At 45.4% G+C, this 19,096-nt stretch overlaps 1 protein-coding gene across 1 annotated transcript in view; it reads right to left on the minus strand.

Annotated features, from left to right (window-relative positions):
• PTPRB (protein tyrosine phosphatase receptor type B) overlaps nt 1-19,096 on the minus strand; it is a 113,315-nt gene that overhangs the window by 24,931 nt on the left and 69,288 nt on the right. The window contains 9 exon segments of the mRNA XM_047739421.1: nt 2,309-2,552; nt 4,631-4,780; nt 5,297-5,575; nt 10,133-10,414; nt 11,153-11,416; nt 13,250-13,513; nt 15,852-15,861; nt 16,911-16,952; nt 16,954-17,171. Of these exon segments, the coding sequence (XP_047595377.1) occupies nt 2,309-2,552; nt 4,631-4,780; nt 5,297-5,575; nt 10,133-10,414; nt 11,153-11,416; nt 13,250-13,513; nt 15,852-15,861; nt 16,911-16,952; nt 16,954-17,171 (1,753 nt within the window).

The following is a 19,096-nucleotide window of genomic DNA, read 5'->3' on the forward strand; positions in this document are numbered from 1 at the left end:
CTTTGAAAGGCTATGCCTCATCTTATCAAGCATTATTTGCCCAGCATGCTTTTCTTGGGACTGAACCAAATGTGGAGTAATACTGGAAAGTTGTGTTCTAGAAAGCAAATGAGGATGGCATGAGTTGCTTAAGGTGTAATAAGAATGTGTAACTGTTCGTAGTGCATCTTAGCTCGTTCCCTTATTTGTTCACAAACACTGAATGAGCATCTCTTGGGGGCCAGGTACTTGCCACATTGTTTTGTCTCCTCTAATAGACTGTGAGCTCTCGTAGTCTGGTGAAGAGTGCAGGTGACTAAACAAAGAGCTATAAGATGCTGTTGAGTGGTGGACTGGAGGGATGGAGGGTCTGAGTGTGCGGAATTGGAGCACGGGCCACCTGCCCAGTGTTGGCTAATGGGCTGATGGGTTGCTGGGGGGGGGGTAAATGTGGGGCCTGATGAGGGCTGAGCTGGCTTCTGAACTGTATGAGGGGATGCACCAGCCAGTCAAAGGAGGGGAGGGCGTGCCAAACAGAGCGAAAAGAACATGTGGGGACTCAGAGGTCTAAGAGAAACCTGTCATATTTAAAGGAATTCCAAGTGAAGGTTAGCAAAAGGCAGGGTGTACTTTCGGCAGATGGCGGGAGGCAAAGCAGGAGCGGCAGGCAGGAGGCAGCTGGGGGGGAGGGGTGGGCGCTTTCTGTGCCCTGCTCTGGAATCTTCACTTACTCTTGGAAGTGAATGGGGACCACTGGAAGACCTTAATCTAGAAGACCCTGTGTTGTCTCACAGATGAGAGAAGAGAGGGCTTGGGAATTGGAATGCCATTTCCGAGGTCACACGGCTAAGTGGCAGCACCCGGGCTCCATGAGAGATCAATCTCCCAGGCCTGCGCAGCTGTTAGGGATGGGAAGGAGTGTGCTGGGGAGAGAAGGGTGCAGGGCCACCTATAGCTTCTCATGGTCCCTCTCTTAAATGGAACAATGAGTCATCTTCTCTCCTTCTCTTTCAGAGCAAACAAACAGAAATCAGCCTCCACTGGCCAACTCACAAACTGAATAGAGCCCTTGGGAGACTTCTGCTCAAATTTCCTTGAACCAGTGTGACCAAGGAGCTGAGGCATCTCTTGATTCTTACAGAAACTGAGAGATTCCCTCATTCCGATCTCTCTTCTATTTCTCCTTAGCGCTGTCTGAGCTCTCCCCTCCTTCAGGGAGGCTCATATGCTCTCTCTTGAAGTGAACATCATTAATAAGTTTGCGTGTGTTTACTCTGGAGATGCCGAACTTGGCTGGGGTGTCAACAGCATTTCTGTGGTGAGCCCGGGACAGAGGTATAGCTCGAGTTCTTGCCCAAGATGAATCCTCTGGTTTAGGAAAACTCTCAGCCTGCCCATGTTGATTCCAGGGAGGGGCTAAGAACGCTCTCACGTGTGATATCATATCATGTCTCCGTTTGGAGCCTGTAGGAAAGTCTCTACTGAGACTCAGGGCTGATTGATATTCAAAATACGTAAGAGTCAACAAGCCCTGGGCACCGACTAACCAGAGGAGACACTGGCTGTAGCGAACCTGATGGACCGCCATGCCAACCAGATGTCAGCTCCACCAACACCCAAGAGAGAAGCACTGATCTTGGATGCTTATAGCTTATATCCAAGATGGCAACCGAGAGTCTCTTCTTCTTGAGGACTCTGGTTGGGGATGCTGTGTACCTCTGCTTATACTTGCTTTCGGGGAGCACAGTGCAGGCCAACGGCACTGCCAATTCCAATGACTGGAAGGGCCTGTTGGCTGCAGTAATGCTCTCTAGGGCCAAACCAAACAGCTGCTCCTTCTCCTCTGTCCACCTAGCAGGAGGAAATGGTACTCCCATACATGCAGGGCCCTTTCCTTTGAGAGTTCTGCCTGGACCAAAGAGCGCTTTCATCTTTTTGTGCCTTAGAAGATAAATAAGTAAGCGTAATGTCAGCCCTCACTAAAAGTAAAAGACGAAACTTCATCTTTCTTGGGTCTCCCTAAACTCAATCTTTCTGTTTGGACACTTTTACAGTATTAACATAGTAAATAAATTGTTTGATTTGTGCTAAAGAAGTGTGAGGAGAAAGAACGATCTTCGTATAATGGATTGGAGCTTTTGCACAATGCCAAAGGCCTTCTTTACACATCACCCATGAATGGAGGCAGGAACCCAGACTTTATAAACTACCCAGGAACATGCACAGCACTGTGGTAATGCTGGTTAGTAATCTGCTGGACGCCCAGACAGCTGAGCCCCCCTCTTCCGCATCTTGTCCCTTCTTGCAAAATGAAGGTAATATGTCTAACCTGTAGGCAGTGCGTGGCTTCAGTGGCCCGTCGCAGAACTTTTGCTGGTTGGGATCGCATTTTCCACCCAGGCTCTCCATCTCTGCTCCCAGCTTAATGTTAAAACTCTTGGAGTTGCTGTCGGGGTTTTCTGCACACTTGCTGGCAAAGTAATCGGTCTGATACATCCGAATGGAGGCGTTGTGTCTGTATTCTAGGTAGGAGGGCAGAGGGTGCTGCTGTTCTGGCTTCAACTCATCACTGCCTGCGGGGAGAAAACCCACGGTGAGCTGCTGGCTTCCTTGTGACCTGAGGGATCTCTCCCTAGGCTTCTAAGTCTGCCTCCCCTCTCCCACCATCTCCGGTCAGCTCCAAAGGGCAGACACTTTGATCTTGAAGTATGCTGTGAAAGTCTCCTAATGAAATTAATTTTAATCCACTTCTTCTAAAGTAAAAATTAAAAAGAGTGTGTATATACAACATTTAATACACACGCACGTGGATTTATATATATAGACACAGACACACACCATCATATTTCTAGGAAATAAAACATGTGGGCTTGGGTAGTTAACTCATTGCATCAGATGGTAGACATGTTCCAGACCTCCCGAAAGTTGGCCACTCCCCGCTGGGAGAGTCAACCCACTCAATAAGCTCTCTGCCTTGCCAATGACCGTTGTAGCTGAGCTAATAAGGAAATCCTCATGACCTAGGAAATAGGGAAGAGATAAGAAAAATCAAGTTCAAGGCCAGAGCAGTCACCCGCAGGCACGCTCCCTGTGCCACACCCTGTCAGATCACAGCTCCGTGCACAGCTCTCTGTTATCTTGAGTATAGTTTAATCCTGGCTTGAATTTGGCCCCTCCTGCAGCACGCTTCCCAGAACTCGCCCTGTCCACCCAGCTTGCTGTGTGTTTTGGCACCATAAACTCGTTTTGATGTTGGCTGGAGGAAGGCATAATTAGGAAGATAAATATTATGGAGATAGGACACCATTAACCATGCACTTCGAGAAGTGGTTTTGCGGGGGTTCACTGCATTCTGGACTCTTGTTTAATAAAATTTGTTCAAAATGAGTGGGTCTTGGAAATATAACCCTTGTTGACAGTAAATGAAACGGAATGTTGCCTTTGGGATGAACATATATGCTATGATTGACATTTATAGGAGACGGACTGTTATCTTAGATCGCCAGGGGAGCACAGCCCATCTCCACGGAACATCAATAACTGAAACCCGCAAGGCTGCAGAACACAAGGCTGCCTGCTGGAGTGTGGCTTCCTTTTGGTCACTGCCTTACATCCATGTAGGAAACCATTATCTCCACTGCATCGTCATCAAATCTAATGATCTCTGCATAGTTCGCAGGTTTCTCTCTTAAATCCTTATCTGTAGATATAAGTAAATATACCTATTTGTGAGATGTAAGGACATCTGGGATGCATCCCTGACCCTTTATATCATTTAATTAATTTTGCATAACCAACTTCAGTACAATTAAATAAAACGTCAAAGCACACGGACCCTTAGCTATCCCGTGAGACTATAATCCTATCTAGCCTAGGACCCGCTCCAGCGCTGGTCGGGTTTAAAGTTTCTCACCGCCCACAAAGAGGTTAAAAGAGGCAGGGGTGTGTAACACCTTAAACAATTTTGGAAAATCTAAGGCATGTCAAATATACGATGCCACCGCAGACACACACATGTTTTGGAGGAATTGGGCACAAGGCCTCCGTGGCAAACACGACACTCCTCTAGGTGGTTTCACAAATGCCAACATAAGAAGCTCCAAGAAATCGTACTTGACAACGCAACGTTGTTACAACTCTTACCTAGTATCTGCCTGGCCTGTAGGAATGAGGTAGACAGCGAATAATTTCGTTGATGAGAAAATGAAATTTACTGTTGAAAATTCAGTAGAGAAAGGAAGACTGCCTTTCGGGATCATCTTTTCCCTCTTTTTAGCTCTTGAGTGTTTTCTGTGAATCAGTGGGTGGTATGGAGCCTGTGCTTCCTTGGGCTGTTGGAGATCGGGCGGGGAAGATGCGGAAGTACACAACTGCTCGACGGCAGAGCTGAGAAGGAGCCATCAGCACTGAGTGAGCCGTGGAGAAGGCTCTGGGGGTCACCGCAGAGCCAGGGCTCTTCCAACGAGCCCCGACATCCCTACGTGAGGCTATTTATGCTATGGTTGCGGTTGCTACTATTATCATTCACCCATTTCGTAGTTAAATCCGGTGAGTAACAGGCTTTGCTGCTGGAAGAGCCTTTGAGCAGGTTTTGGGGACATCGCCCGGCATCCAGGTGACCTCTGATGAAGCAGAGTCGGTGATCACTTACCATCCGCCTCCCTCACGACCACCGTGAAGTACTTTACAGCTCCGTTGGTGTCGCTGAACCAGCTGCAGTTGAAAGTGAAGTTGATGGAAGATTTGCTAATCAGCACATCCTTTTTATTCACCCGAATGTGCGGAGGTGGAGGAGGGGGCCCTGAAAAGGATGAAGAAGGAACCCAGGGGAGTCAGGACTCCGCTTGTTCATATAAACGACAATCAGTGACATGAGGGTCTCCACTCCCCTACATGGGTGTGTGTGTGTGTGTGTGTGTGTGTGTGTGTGTGTGTGTGTGTGTTTAAAACTTACAATCAAGAAAAACCTCCTTCTCCTCTCCCGGAGGGAAGCAGAGGAAGTGATTTGCCAGAGGCACATTAAACATAATGAGAGGGGAGGATTTCCTGACGCTGTACCACCAAATTGCCTAAAAGCTCTGTGATACCTCCAGCTCTATCAGGCCACGTGTTGTCTTGAAACACTCAAAGTGCTTGAAGACTGTTTAAATCACTTCCTGCCGGGATGCTTCACCTACACGCGGAAAAATGTCTCCGTAGCCTGGAGGCTCTCCCATTCTCTCTTGCAAGGGACCCCAGGTCTGGCTCCTGGGAAGGTGAGCTGTGTGCCCGGTCGAACCGGGGTCTCGCTGCGTGCATCACCTCCAGAAACACTTACGGTCTATCATTGTGATGGTGCTGTCTTCCACCACCTCGCTGGTCATGCCGGCCGACTGCACCTTGATGGACACCAGGTACCTCTTGTGGGGCACGAGCATCATGATGTTGAGGAGAGATTTCTCTTTCTCCAGCTTTCTGGAAAACTCAACTTCCTGAGTGTCCATTTTCCGACATTCAATGCTGTACCCGTCAAAGTCAGAGTCAGGAGGGATCCAAGAGCAGGCGATAGCCGTGGAGTTCTGAGGCCGGCAGTGCAGGTTTTGAATCTTGTCTGGCTCTACAGGGCAGAGAGGGACAGACATGTTACAACTCAGGGAGACTTTTTTTTTTCTTCTTCCTTCAGCTCCTTTGGGCCCAGTGTGCTGTGAGATCTACATAAGTTTCAAGATTTACTTGGATTGCTTTTCAAGAAAGAAAACAATTCTTGGGGCGCCTGGGTGGCTCAGTGGGTTAAAGCCTCTGCCTTCAGCTCAGGTTGTGGTCTCAGGGTCCTGGATCGAGCCCCACATCAGGCTCTCTGCTCAGCAGGGAGCCTGCTTCACCCTCTCTCTCTGCCTGCTTCTCTGCCTCCTTGTGATCTCTCTCTCTGTGTCAAATAAATAAATAAAATCTTAAAAAAAAAAAAGAAAGAAAGAAAGAAAGAAAGAAAGAAATTCTTAAGGATCTCCCAAGGAATTTCTGCTTCCCAGACCACACTCTGAGAGCAACTAAAAATTAAAATGCTGTCCTTTTAAAAAATCATCCAGTGCCAGTGTGATTGGAAACACAAATACACACTAAATATAGCGTCCACACTAAAATTAAGGAGCAGAAATCAGGTGGAAGTTGGGGCTGAGTAGCCAGCAGGTTAAAAGGGCAGCTTGGCCTGCCTGAATTCAGATTCTGCCTGAATTCAGATTCTGTTTACCAAGCAAGTTACTTGCCGTGTCTGTGCCACATTTGTAAAGTGGGAAAATTAAGAGAACCTACTTCCTGTGGGGACTGTGATGGGTCATTGAGTTGAAGCAGGCACAGCCACCTAAAAACTGTGTCTTGTATAGTAATTGCTCAATAAAAGCCTGCTCTTATGAGAAAAGACAAAAACAAAAACAAAGACATGGCATTGGTATAGTAATTGCTCAATAAAAACCAGCTCTTATGAGAAAATTAAGACATGGCATTGTTTCCTTGTTACCTTCTAGGCCCTGGCTCTGTTCCCCTCCCGCCGCCCCCACTCCGCTTCCATTCTCTGCCTTCTCTGTTCACAAGCCATCTTCCAGTTCAGTAACTGCTCGTGGTTCCCTGTATACACCATGCTCGTGGTTCCCTGTATACACCATGCTCGTGGTTCCCTGTATACACCATGCTCTTCTAGCCCCTGTGCTCATGGTCAGTCAGTTTCTCCGGCCTGAGACAGTGCCCGACCCAGTAGGGACTCAATGAAGAGCGATCATGATCTCAGGGGTTGTTGTGCGTGACTCTACAAGGAGTAAGAGATACAGTATGACAGATAAGCACCTAGCCGACCTGACCGCACAGGTTACTAACCAAACTCTAGGCCTCCCCTACGATGACGCTAAACTGTATGATTTCGATACACAGGCTTTAAATTTAATTTTTGCAACTAAGCCATTTCAAAAAGAAAAGGTCTCCGTTCCCCTATATGTTAAATCAGACGGGCTCTGGTCCTGTGTTTTAAGTGTGCCTTGGTGGGGGTCAGGGATGCTCTGCTGGGGTGACTGCCCTGAGGCTTCCTTTTCCTTGTCCCCTGTCCCTAGGAATTTCTAAGGAGCCTTCAGGCTCTTGAATAGAACTTGAAAATCTAGGTCTAGACCACTCTATCTCATTCCAGGAGTCAAAAGTCTTGATAAATACTTAGTTTTAAAAGCTGACCATTGTCTCATTGGCCACAGCAGAAAATATAGTAACGATGATCAGATAGCACTAACCAGGGACATCAAACTCAGGAAGGCTCACAGAGTACTGCATAATATGGGGATAGATTTAAAAAAATAATAATAAGGCTAAAGACAGCTATATTTGACCAAATAGGGAAAACCCCTTCCATTTCATTGTTGGGTCCTTTCATCCTTTTCTCTTTTCTCCACTTGCCCTTCCTTCCCAAACTCAAAGGTATGTTTGGGGGTGCCTGGGTGGCTCAGTCGATTAAGTGTCTGCCTTTAGCCCAGATGATGATCTCAGGGTCCTGTGTTTGAGTTGGGCTCCCTGCTCAGTGGGGAGCCTGCTTCTCCCTCTCCCTCTGCTGCTTCCCCTCCTTGTGCTCTCTCTGAGATAAATAAATAAAATCTTTAAAAAGAATAAAATGTATGTTTTTTCATAAACTTTGTTAGGTTTATGGTTACATAATTTTCAGGATCCAGTGCCAAGTGAAAAATGCAATACTCTGTGTTCAAAATATTAAGATTTCAAGATGGTGACAACAGAAAATTAAACGGAGTATGGGGTCCCTCTGAGTACAGGGCCTGTGGGTTGCACAGCTGGGGGCACTAGCTCCCCACCTCCGCTTGCAGAATAGATCATCACCTGTTGCTGTGATTTGGCACAAAACCCCACTTCTACCGACACCTTCTCCTTAGTCACAGGACTCTTTGTCCTCAACAATCGTGACTTTGAAACACTTGGCATCTTTGTGCCACTGGATGAATTTGTGTTTCATATCAAGGTTTAAAATATTTAGACCTATAACAGTTTAGATAACAATGATTTTGAGAAAAAAAAAACTTGGAGATTTTTTTCAGGATAAGGGAATTGGCCTTTGAGGCAAGCAGTACTTATGTCTTTTCAAACATTAACTGCTTGTTAATCTTTTGAACTCCTTCAAACCAAACCACAGCTGGAACCCAAAGACACCTTCTCTGTTCAGCCTTAGGGAAAGTATTTAGAAACACCATGCCCGATTCATAATTCTGGTAATTTACTTAAAGAATAATATGGAAATTTGCTTCAGCCTCTTTCCGTGGTTCTTTCTCCCCTCTCCTTTCTGCCTCTCAAGTCCACATGTCTTCTAAGACCTCCCGTCATAGCCCCGTTCACTAAGAAATAGGTACCTGCTATGGGCAAGGTGCCCTTCTATGGACTGTGAACAGTATGGGAGTGAATTAGGCATCAGCCCTAATTCCCTCTAGGAGGGAAGAGGAGTCTGCAACAGCCATAAAACAGGGTAGAAAGGAGAATGAACCAGAAGAAATGGACAAAGAAGGTGCTGGGCAGAGCGTTAGACAACTTTTTGGAGTTAATGGTGGACCGGAGTTAGCAAAGGCTTTCCGGCAGAGATGATGCCTCACCAAGATGTTGGTAAAGGGGCATTTCAGGCAGAGAAAAGTATGAATCCAGGCACACAGGGTAGGGCTGGGGGGGGGGGGAGATAGAAGATCAGGAGTTGTAAGTTGTTCATCATGGCTGGAGTAGATGTGAGAGACCCAGAATTGTGGAAGGATTCTACATGAGAATTTTAAAGTTCTGTTGTTTAACTCTCTGTTACTTTGGGCTTTCTGTTACCCACAACCAAATCCAATCCTATCTAATGCAATCTTCAAAGTTCCTTCAGTCATTCCTTATCAAATGCATCACTGAGTCCCTCTTCTTGCCAGCTGCTCTCCTTGTAGGCCTGCCCCATTTGGTAAAGGCCGCTCTTAAATTCCAGCACCCAGGACAGAATATAGTACTCCAGAAGCCATCTGCTGAGCCCTGCCTCTACTGAGTTCTTCAATTGAGCACATGTGTCACACAGCCCACAGTAAACCACCAAAAACCCATCTTGAGCTTGCCGTAAATGAAAATTCTTAGTTCTTTTTCGCCTATTTTTCTTGAGACTCAGCTATTTAATTTCAAATTGCTCTCTGGATACGATGTGGAGTGTGAGTTATAATTACTATAACATTAATGTTTGCTGAATACGTGAAATAGCTACCTGCTTAAATTCCTACTTTTCAATGATCTATTTCATCAATAACCACTAACTCTCTGATCTGATCTTAGAAACTACACATATTGGTATTGTTGAAAAATAAATGTTTGGATTAAGGTTCCTATGCTGAAAACCTTTGTTTCTTCAAGGTTTGTTTTATCTATTCCAAAATGCCTTTGGGAAGAAACTGGTAAGTATTTCATTGTTGAAGAATTTTTATCTTTAGGATTTATAACCACGTGTCCTGACAGATCCCTCTGTTTCTAGTTTGCCCCTTATGGTCTATATTCCACACTGTACCCAGAGTGACTTCTTATAGTGTAAGTCTGATTATTATATCTTGGCTGAAAATCCCTCAGTAACTCCAATTGATCGAGGATAAAGTTAAAGTCACTACCGTGGTTCTCAAGACATTCTATCACCTGACTCTCCTAATCCTTACCTTTTATGCTCTGGTCAACTACTTTCAGCTGCTCTGCCCCGCCTCATCTTGAAATATTTTATTCTCTACCTAGAATATTCTCCACTTCTTTCCCCATATCTACCTGGTGAATCTTACTCTTTGCTTAGGTTTTGGTTTGGAGACTGCTTCTTCCAGGAAGCTCTCTTGTACAGGGTTAGATGCACCCACCATGAGTTTCTAGAAAGCCAAATACTTCTTTCCTCACACCTCCCACTGAACCGCAAGCTCCGTGAGGGGAAGATCATTTCTTTATTTTCCACTGTTGTTAATGTTGAAGGAATGAACAAGTCTATGTTGACTGCTGCTTGAATTCACATCTAACCAATCCCAAGTAAAAATGTGGATTTAAGCCACGCCTCACTGGAATAAGATGTCGCAATACATACTTCCCCCTCCCTCTGAGGGGGAACCAAGAGTAGTAAACATGTCATGTCTGAGAACCAAGAGTAGTAAACATGTCGTACTTGTCCTCACGGATCCAAATATCGGTCTGCTATAGGTTTTCCAGGAGTCGCCACTGACAGTCTTGACACTAAATTGATAGGATCTCCCTGGACGAAGACCATATATGATGCGTCCTTCTGATTTCCTGTTGCTATAGGGGTTGAAGACCGTGATTGCATCTCTGGGGGACCACTGCAGCTCAAAGTCATCGTAGTCTGTCCAGTCTGGTGGCCCCTTCCACGTGATGGCCAAGGATGTGTTTGTAACATCAGCAAATGACATAAGACTGGGAGGAGTTGGGGCTGTACGTAGGAGAACATGAAAAATAATCACATAAACATGTCTATGCCATAATATATGCAGATAAGACAGCTGAGTGATGTCAGACATACATCAACGTACTTTGTAAGAAGAGGTACTATGAAAACCTATACAGAAGCTTCTATCTGTAGTGTTTACTATGCATTAGGTACTCTCCTCAAATGTTTAATGCACACGTTCTTCAATTTTCATAACCAGAGTTTCCTTACTGGAGTACTGTGGGACAGGAGTGGGCCCTGAATGGGTTACAAGTGTGTACTGGTTCCATTAGATTTCTGAGGTGTGAAGGCTACAGTCCACTGACAGTTACATCCAGAAAGCCTCGTTCATTGACCCCAGGGTGGCATTCAGACTAACATTGTCTGCGTACGCCCAGGAAATAAACTATTTAGAAAGCACTGCCCATGGCAACACAATGATGATGTATATGATTTTCCCCATTTTACAGATAAGAAAACTGAGACTTAGAGATGCTCAGGACATTCCTAGCTTCACATGGGTAAGTGGCAGAGCTAAGCTAAGAACCTAGATCATATTCCTAGATCTTCCGTGGTATGTTTGCAGATAAGGTCTGTTTCCTTTATCCACTGTATCATAGTGCCTTTCCAAGTTCAGGAGCTAGCACATAGCACACATTACTGATTTCCCTTTTTCTTACGAAAACTGTAACTCAAATGTGTCCCACCAATACTAGCCTTTGGCAACTGGGTTTTTTTTACCTGTTCTGCTCTCCCCCATGAGCTTGTTGCTGAGGTCCCCACTGTGAGTTACCACACACAGTGTGTACTTCCTTCCAGGAACAAGGCCATGGAAACGCCATTCGGTCAGGTCCTTGTCTCTCCAGTTCTCCTTCTTCGTGCCATTGGGGTTGTAGAGAATCAGCTCATAAAAGTCAAAGTCCCCGGAGGCGGGACTCCAGCTGAACCAGAGACTGTCTGTCATGTTCCGATTGGATCCTCTGAGGTTACTCACGGAAGCTGGGACTTAAACACAGTGAAAGCCTTTACTAAGAACGAGAGTTAGAAACAAAGGCATTTGGCCCACAGGTGAGGATATGAGTGATGTTGGGCATATAGGTGAGTAGTCCCAATTGTGGAGTCAGATCTGGCCTGTATTTCAGGGCGTGGGTTTAGGGGCATGTGGTCTAGAGCTGTGGTACAAATGAAAATAAAAAGAACCACCACAGGGGTGCACCGGAGGCTCAGTGGGTGGTTAAGCGGCTGCCTTTCTCTCAGCTCAGGATCCCAGGGTCCTGGGATTGAGGCCCACATTGGGCTTCCTGCTCAGTGGGGAGTCTGCTTCTCTCTCTGCCCCTCCCCCGGCTTGTGCTCTCTCTCTTGCTCTCTCTCTCAATAAATAATAAAAATCTTAAAAAAAAAAAACAAACAACACCACAGGTGGTGACTTCTGTATGCTTGCCTCATGTAGTCTGATAAACATCTAAAATGAGATCTTCAGCAATGATTTATTAAAACTGGTCACACAGTTTATAACTTAGCCTGTGAAAGGCCTGAAAGTGTTCACAGAAGGTCCCAACTCCTTCCAAGCTGGCCCATCTCACCCAGGCCCCTCCCCCACACCCTCTGGGTTGTCTCTGCCTCCCCTCCACCCTCTCGTAGGCTCTCCGTTCCCTCAATTTTTCCTACCCAAACTATATCAGTTTGAGCCTCACTTGGGAGAAGAGTGCTAACTGTCACGTCTACCACTGTGTACTCAGTCATACTGGCACCTATCCCGTGGGTATGTAAGCCTCGTTCTTCTCCAGAGTGAAGACTCTTGTCTCTCGATGGAAGAACTTTAAAACATTAATGAGCAGAGAAGGGAAGATGTGCAGAGGGCAGATGGTCCCTGGAAGTGGTAACACGGAGGCAATTCTACTCAAGCTCTAGGCCGATCTGGATCTGTTGCTCATTTTCATTCCCTTCCCCAAACACACTGAGATCTTCTGCTGGGTGCCTGGGATGTGTTCTCACACGGCTGCCCTCACCTGCAGGGCTCAGCTGAAATGCTTTCTCTGTTGAAAGTACTATCTTGTCCTGTCAAGTCTCCCTGTCATAGCATGTTGTTTTTTTCTTTCTTAGACTCAAGGGTGTTCCCAAGTCATCTCCCTTAAAAAATCTGCTGTCTGCCCCCTCTTCCCTGTGCCCATTCCCTCACCCCAGCCCCACGCTTATGTGGGCTCAGTGGGGTCGGGGGGCTCATCAGCACCGTTCCACGGTCATTGTCCAGCAGTGAGCCCCACGTGGCACAGAAAGCACTCAAAAACTATCATCAGATGTGAAAAAAATAACCGAATAGAAAGATAAGACAATGACTCAAATTATGGGAAAAGAGTCAATTCCGTTTCTTATTGGCAGCCCAGAGAGATGTCTCTCTCTCTCTCTCCTTTTTCTGCAATTCTTTGTGTTCCGTTCATGCTGTGCTGTGTCACGGAGTACTCATGGATTGGTCCTTTCCACAGTGGACCTTCTCCAGACCTGTGTGGAAGTTTCCCAAGGGGAATGGCTTGAATGGAGCCACAATGGGCTGCAACCCTCTTGTATTGGTTAGCTGGCACATAGAGGAGCCAGATTCATTTTTCCATCAAACCCTATGAAGTCTACAAGTGGTGGCAACAGAGCAGAAGCTGCGGCCAAAGCTATTCTGGTACAGAATCAAAGATCTGGTTTAGGGTCAAAAAGCCTGAAGGTCACCAAGTTCATATAGAGCTAGACCATGTATAGAATTGGAAATGAAGGACACATCACAGAAAAGCCAGTGAATACTGAGATAATTTCTCCATTCTACATTCCGGCTTGGTTGGATCTGGGCCTTACCTGTTCGACCGAATATGAAAGATTCATTAGACAGCTCCCCACTGTGAGTTACGATCACCATTTTGTACATTCGGCCTTGCAGCAAGTTCTGGAAAGAGAAGCTCTGGACTTGTGGGTCAACCTGAGCTCTCTCCTGAAGTGTTCGATCTGGGTTGTACAGAAAGATATTGTACCCGTTGAGCTCCCCTTCTGAGGTGGTCCAGCTGAAGGACAGGTGTCTGGTGGAGTTCTCTGTGATCCTCAGGTGGTGACAGCGGCAGGGGACTGCAAAAGTTGAGCCAGGACAGTGAGACTGACTTTCGGCATGCCCCCAACACAGCCCAGGCCCGAGGACAGCAGGGACCACACTGCACAGCAACCCAAAACACATTGTCTCTGCCTTCAGAAAATATCAACTTCATGGAGACCCCAAAACAAGAAGACTGAATTTTGTGCATGACTGATGCTGAAACTGTTAACGAAAAAACCAAAATCAAAACCAAAAAAAAACCCCCAAAACAAAGAGAGAGAAACAAAGAAAACCAATAAAGGGAAATGATCTTCAAAACATTTTTGGGTCTGAAATAAATGTTAATCTGACTTGTGTGACTCAATGTTTTCCTAACACTAAGAGCTAGATCAGAAATTTAAAAAATAAAACAAAACAAACACACATCTCTGAATGCCATCTAAAAGCTAAGGAATGGCCCATGGAGGTGAGGGCAGCAGGGAGGGAAGAGAAGTGGGAGAGAAAGAGAAAGTGGGCCGAAGGAGATTCAATTCAGGGGTCGAGGAAAGAGAAGCAAGAGAAAAACCAAAGTCATTAAAAAAAAAAAAAAAAAAAAAGATCGACCTTGGGATTCGATGACCCTCTCGGCCTTCAGTGGCACCCATTGGCAAAGTGATCAAGAGCCCTCAGAAGTGGCCGGCTACCCAACTGTTTGCACAGGGGCTGCCTGATACCGCAGAAGTCTTGGGCTACCAGTGGGAACAGAACTGGACACCTGCCTTGGTCTCTCCTGGTTCTCCTCCCTCCGCTCCAAACACTTCCTCTTGTGCTTTCTCCTTAAAAGCTGCTCCTTCCATCACTCCATCCTTTGTCCTCTGCACGTTCCGTAACACAAGCTGAGCACCCAGTCTCATTCGCTTCGTGGATTGCTATAATCTGAATGTTTATGTCCCTTCCACCCCCGAATCATATGTTGAAACCTAACCCCCAAGGGGATGGTACTGGGGATGTGGCCACGGGGAGGTGGTTAGGTCATGAGGGTGAAGCCCTCATGAATGGGGGTAGTGCCCTTATAGAAGAGACACCGGAGAGCTCTCATGCCCTTCTACCATGTGAGGACACCGCAAGAAGATGCCAACCATGAACCAGGAAATGGGCCCCCAATGGACCCTGAATCAGCTGGTGACTTGATCTTGGACTTCCAGCATCCAGACCCATGGGAAATACAAGTTTGTTGTTTAAGCCACCCAGTTTATGGTATTATTTCTTATTGCAGCCTAAACAGACTAAGACATGGATTTAACTGGAATTTTGCCCAAATATTTATCTCCAGCTCACTCTTCTGAGCTTGGGCCATATTTTCAATTACCCTTGATCATCCCTTGCTGTAAGTCATCCAGACATCTCAAACTCAGTATGCAACTGAACCCTGTCCATTTCTTCTTGACACGGCCTCCTCCTACTTCTCTTATCTCAATTCATGCATCATCTTCTACCAGACACCCCAGGGGGCCACTCCGAATCTTCGTTCTTCCTTCCGTACTCTACTCAGACACCAAGTGCCATCTATCTCATGTAGAAATAGTTCTTGACTAAACCTACAATTCTTCAGCAGGGCCCTGTGGTGGTTTAGCTTTTGACCCTTATCATTTCTATAACTGCAATCATTTTATGACCCCAACTACCTTTCTGATTACATCCCCCTACTTTGTTCTCGCTCTGCTCCAGCTATACCGGTCTCTTTACCGGTCCAACAGGCCAGACACACTCTTGCTTGAATCTCTGCCTCACTGTTTGCTCTGCACAGGGATATTCTTCCCGCAAATACCGGCATAGCCCTTTCTCCCTTTTCTTTCAGATGTCTGTTCAGTTATCACCTTCTCGACCACACCTCTGAGGACTGTACTATCCAAAATTGTAAGCCTCTAACACTTGCTACCCCACTTTCCTGACTTAATTTTCTCTTTGGTATTCACTACCATCTAACCTACTACACTCTTGACTTATTTATTGTGCTTGTTGCCTTTTTTTCCCCTACTAGAATATGAGCTTCATGACCATCAGGCTTTATTTCACTCACTTCCATGTATCCAGCATTTGGTAAGGCACCTAGCACATAGTAGGTGCTCAGTGACAAATGATTTAATGAGTGAGTCTCTTCTCCATTCAATCTATTCCCCGTGGCCATCTGATTTATCTTTTTTATGGTACAAATTTTATTACAAAACACTCACTCTCTGGCTGAAAACCTCGTATGATCTCCTCACAGCTTATAAGGAAAAATAAATTCCCGAGGAAGCTGTGCCAGGCACTCTCTAATCTGGCTTCAGTCTGCTCCCCCGGCCTCACCTCTCCTTCATGTCACCCACACTTCATCCACCCGTGGCTCCTCACTGGTCCTTCTCTCACCTCCCAGTCTTCCCCAAGGACAGGATCTCTGCACTGGGTTTCTTTCTACCTTCTCTCCACGTGCAGAATTGTTTCATCTTTCAGGATAGTACTGAAAGATCTATTTTTATGAAGACCTCCCAATTCCACCAGACTTCCACGCTCTTCTTGATGTTGGATATTCCTTTCTTCTATATAATCCTTATCACAACGTATCGTCATCTTTTGTCTGTGTGTCTGTCTCCCCCACCAGTCAGCCAGCTCTTCCAGGACAAAGCATGCCAAGTTCATCTTCATGTTTCTGTCAGCATCACCCCCCTCCCTTTCAGAAGGAGCTCCTTAATGAGTAAGCCATCAGACCAGGGTCATTGTCTGTATAACGACCCCCAGAGATGTCCATGTCCTAATCCCCAGGAACCTGGAAATATGTTACCTTAATGTGGCAAAGGGGACCTTATAGATGTGATTAAGGTAAGTATCTCCAGGCGGGGAGCTTAGGCTGGATTGTCCAGGTGGTGATCAATGTAATCACGAGAGTCCTGAAAAGATGGAAGAGGGAAGCAGAAGAGTAGAGAAAGAGATATGGCAACATACACAGAGGTTGGAACGATGCTATTGCTGGAAGGGGTCGTGAGCCAAGGAATGTGAGTGGCCTCTGGAGGCTGAAAAGGGCAAGGAGAGGATCTCCCCCTGAAGTATCTAGGAGAAGCACAGTCCTGCTGATACCTGAAGCCTCGATTTTAGCCCTTAGGACTCACTTTCAGTTTCTGACCTCCAGAACTCTAAGAAAATAACTGGTGTTGTTTAAAGTCACTAGGTTGGTGGTACTTAACACAATGGCAGTAGGTTTTAATAATACATCTAAATTGGAGTGGGGTAGGCTGGAGCCCCCATGAGAGGCTGACTGATGTGGAAGTGATAAATCATAGTGACATCCCGTCGTGTCACGAAATAGCTGTCCTCTCCCCGTGTGGCTTCATCCCTTTCACCCTGTGGCTCTGAAGGAATAGCACCCAGGGATGGATCCGGGGCGAAGCGATGAGCTGTGCAGATTACCTGTGCGGCCTCAGTCTGGGCTTCCTTGCTGAAGAGCCCTCCGCTGACAGTCCAAGATCTGTATCTTGTATTTCTTTCCTGGAGTTAGGTCTTCAAATTTGTGCTGCTTGGTGGCAGCTGGCTCTGACGTGTTACTCAGAAGGATCCCCTTGTCGTTTAGAAGCAGGATCTCGTATCTCTCTGCCACACCGGCAGCTTTTTCCCAGCTTACTGTTAAGGAATGACTGCTGTATGCATTGTCTGCAATTATTCCCTGGACAGACGCTGGGACTGCAAAGGAAGAAGAGAAGCAAGGGCTGTCAGGTTCTGTCACTTAGGCTAAGCCAACTGAGAAAGCAGGTGAGAAAAACTTTAAATCAGTGGCAGAGAAAAGAGGTTGCCACCATTTCACTCATGTCCCATGGACACTTTCCATGTGCCCTTACGAGACAGTATTTCTTGGCCTAGATTATCTGTACACCTGCTTTGAGTCTCTATTTTTTTCCCCTCTGAATTTAGACAGGCTCTTAAAGTCAAACAAGTAGAAAAATTAGTGAAAGTGACTCTGATAAATATGCAAAGTGATTCAGATGTATGTATCTAGAAAGTGGAAGATGCTGAACAAATTTACATTCAGTGAATATAGTTTGGATGGTGGAATTATGTTTAGACTTTCATTCCCAAGATTAACTCACCTCAAACCTTTCAGCCTTGACCTAAGCAGTAGTATATAATAATTTTTTTTTACTATGGCTCCTGATGGGAAAGGTAAAGTAGTATATTTTTAGTAAGATTTTCTGTCCTAGGCTCATATTTTTCCTCATTCTACATAATCTTAGGAGATCTCATTCACTCCCATGGTTTGAATTGTTACCCATATGGTGACGACTCCCAAATTTAAACTTGCAGTTCAGATCTCTCTTCTATTTTTGCAAATGACATCTCTCCCTGCATGTTCCATCCAGTTCCTAAGAGGCCCAAATTGGACTCCTCAGCTAACCTCCTCATACCTCCTTATTGTCCTTTGTTCCTCTTGGCACAAGTCAGAAATGTGGGTTGTCCCTCTTATACTACACATAATCAAACATGGGTCTTGAAATTTCTACGTCCTACAACTTCTATCTCTTTGATCTATCCACTTCTCTCCCTTCTCTGTCCACTACCACTCCCCTAAGACTATATCATCCCTCACTACATGATTGAACAATGCCCTTCCTTCCTCACCTCCCACACTATATCTGCATAGTCTCCTGGCAGCACCATGCAGATGGCTCTTCAATGGCTCTCGTAATTCTAAACACCTTAACAAGGCATATGAGGCCCTTCATGATTTGGTCCATCTACTTCCTTGGCCATACGGCTTATTTTACTCTAGCACACCACACAGTGTGTAGGTCCTCAGTGTGCCGTGCTTTCTTTCACCTTCAGGCCTTTTTTTTTTCTGCTGCAGCCAAGGTCAACACCCATGTCACCAGGATGACTTCTTAGTGTCTATTTAAATGCTACTTTTCCCTGAAACCCTTCCGTGGCTCTTCATGTTTGCTCCTAACACACCCCATTATTACTTTTATTTTAGAAGTTATCACGTTGTAATTGTCTTTTTATTTCCCTGTCTCTTTAACTAGACTATAAGCTTCTTGAGGTTGGGGGCTCTATTTTGCTACTGAACTCCCATTTTCTAAGCATAGTGCTTGGCATATGGTTGAAGAGATACATATATGAATAGATACACAGGAGGGGACAGGACAGAAGCCCAGGCCCACAGCTAAATGAGTGGTTATGGGAACGGAAGGCATCTGATAAGTATTCTACCACAGTAGAGAAGGCAAAAGGTTTGGAGCCAGACAAACCTAGATTTGAGTTATAGCTCTTGATCTTATTACGTGCATCCTTGATAATGTTTTATAAGCATTCTGGGCCTTACTTTCCTCATCTATAAGATGGAAATAATGATCTCTATTTTCTAATGTGACTAGAGATCATTTTTAAATGCCTGGCAGTTAGAAGGTGCTTTCAGCTTATTCGTGTTTTAAAAGTAATATATTATTGGTAATATTAATATAAAGAGGCACATTATTCCTTCATTTGTTACTTATTCTTGTAACAAATGAAGTAAATGGCATAGGTGTTCATTTTTAAAAAAAAATTTGAGAAGGGTAAATTTTACAGAAAATAGTAACTATTTAAATGTAAATAGCTAATGTAAATAGTTACAG

The sequence above is a fragment of the Lutra lutra genome, chromosome 8, assembly GCF_902655055.1.
Source record: "Lutra lutra chromosome 8, mLutLut1.2, whole genome shotgun sequence".
In the NCBI taxonomy this organism is placed as follows: domain Eukaryota; kingdom Metazoa; phylum Chordata; class Mammalia; order Carnivora; family Mustelidae; genus Lutra; species Lutra lutra.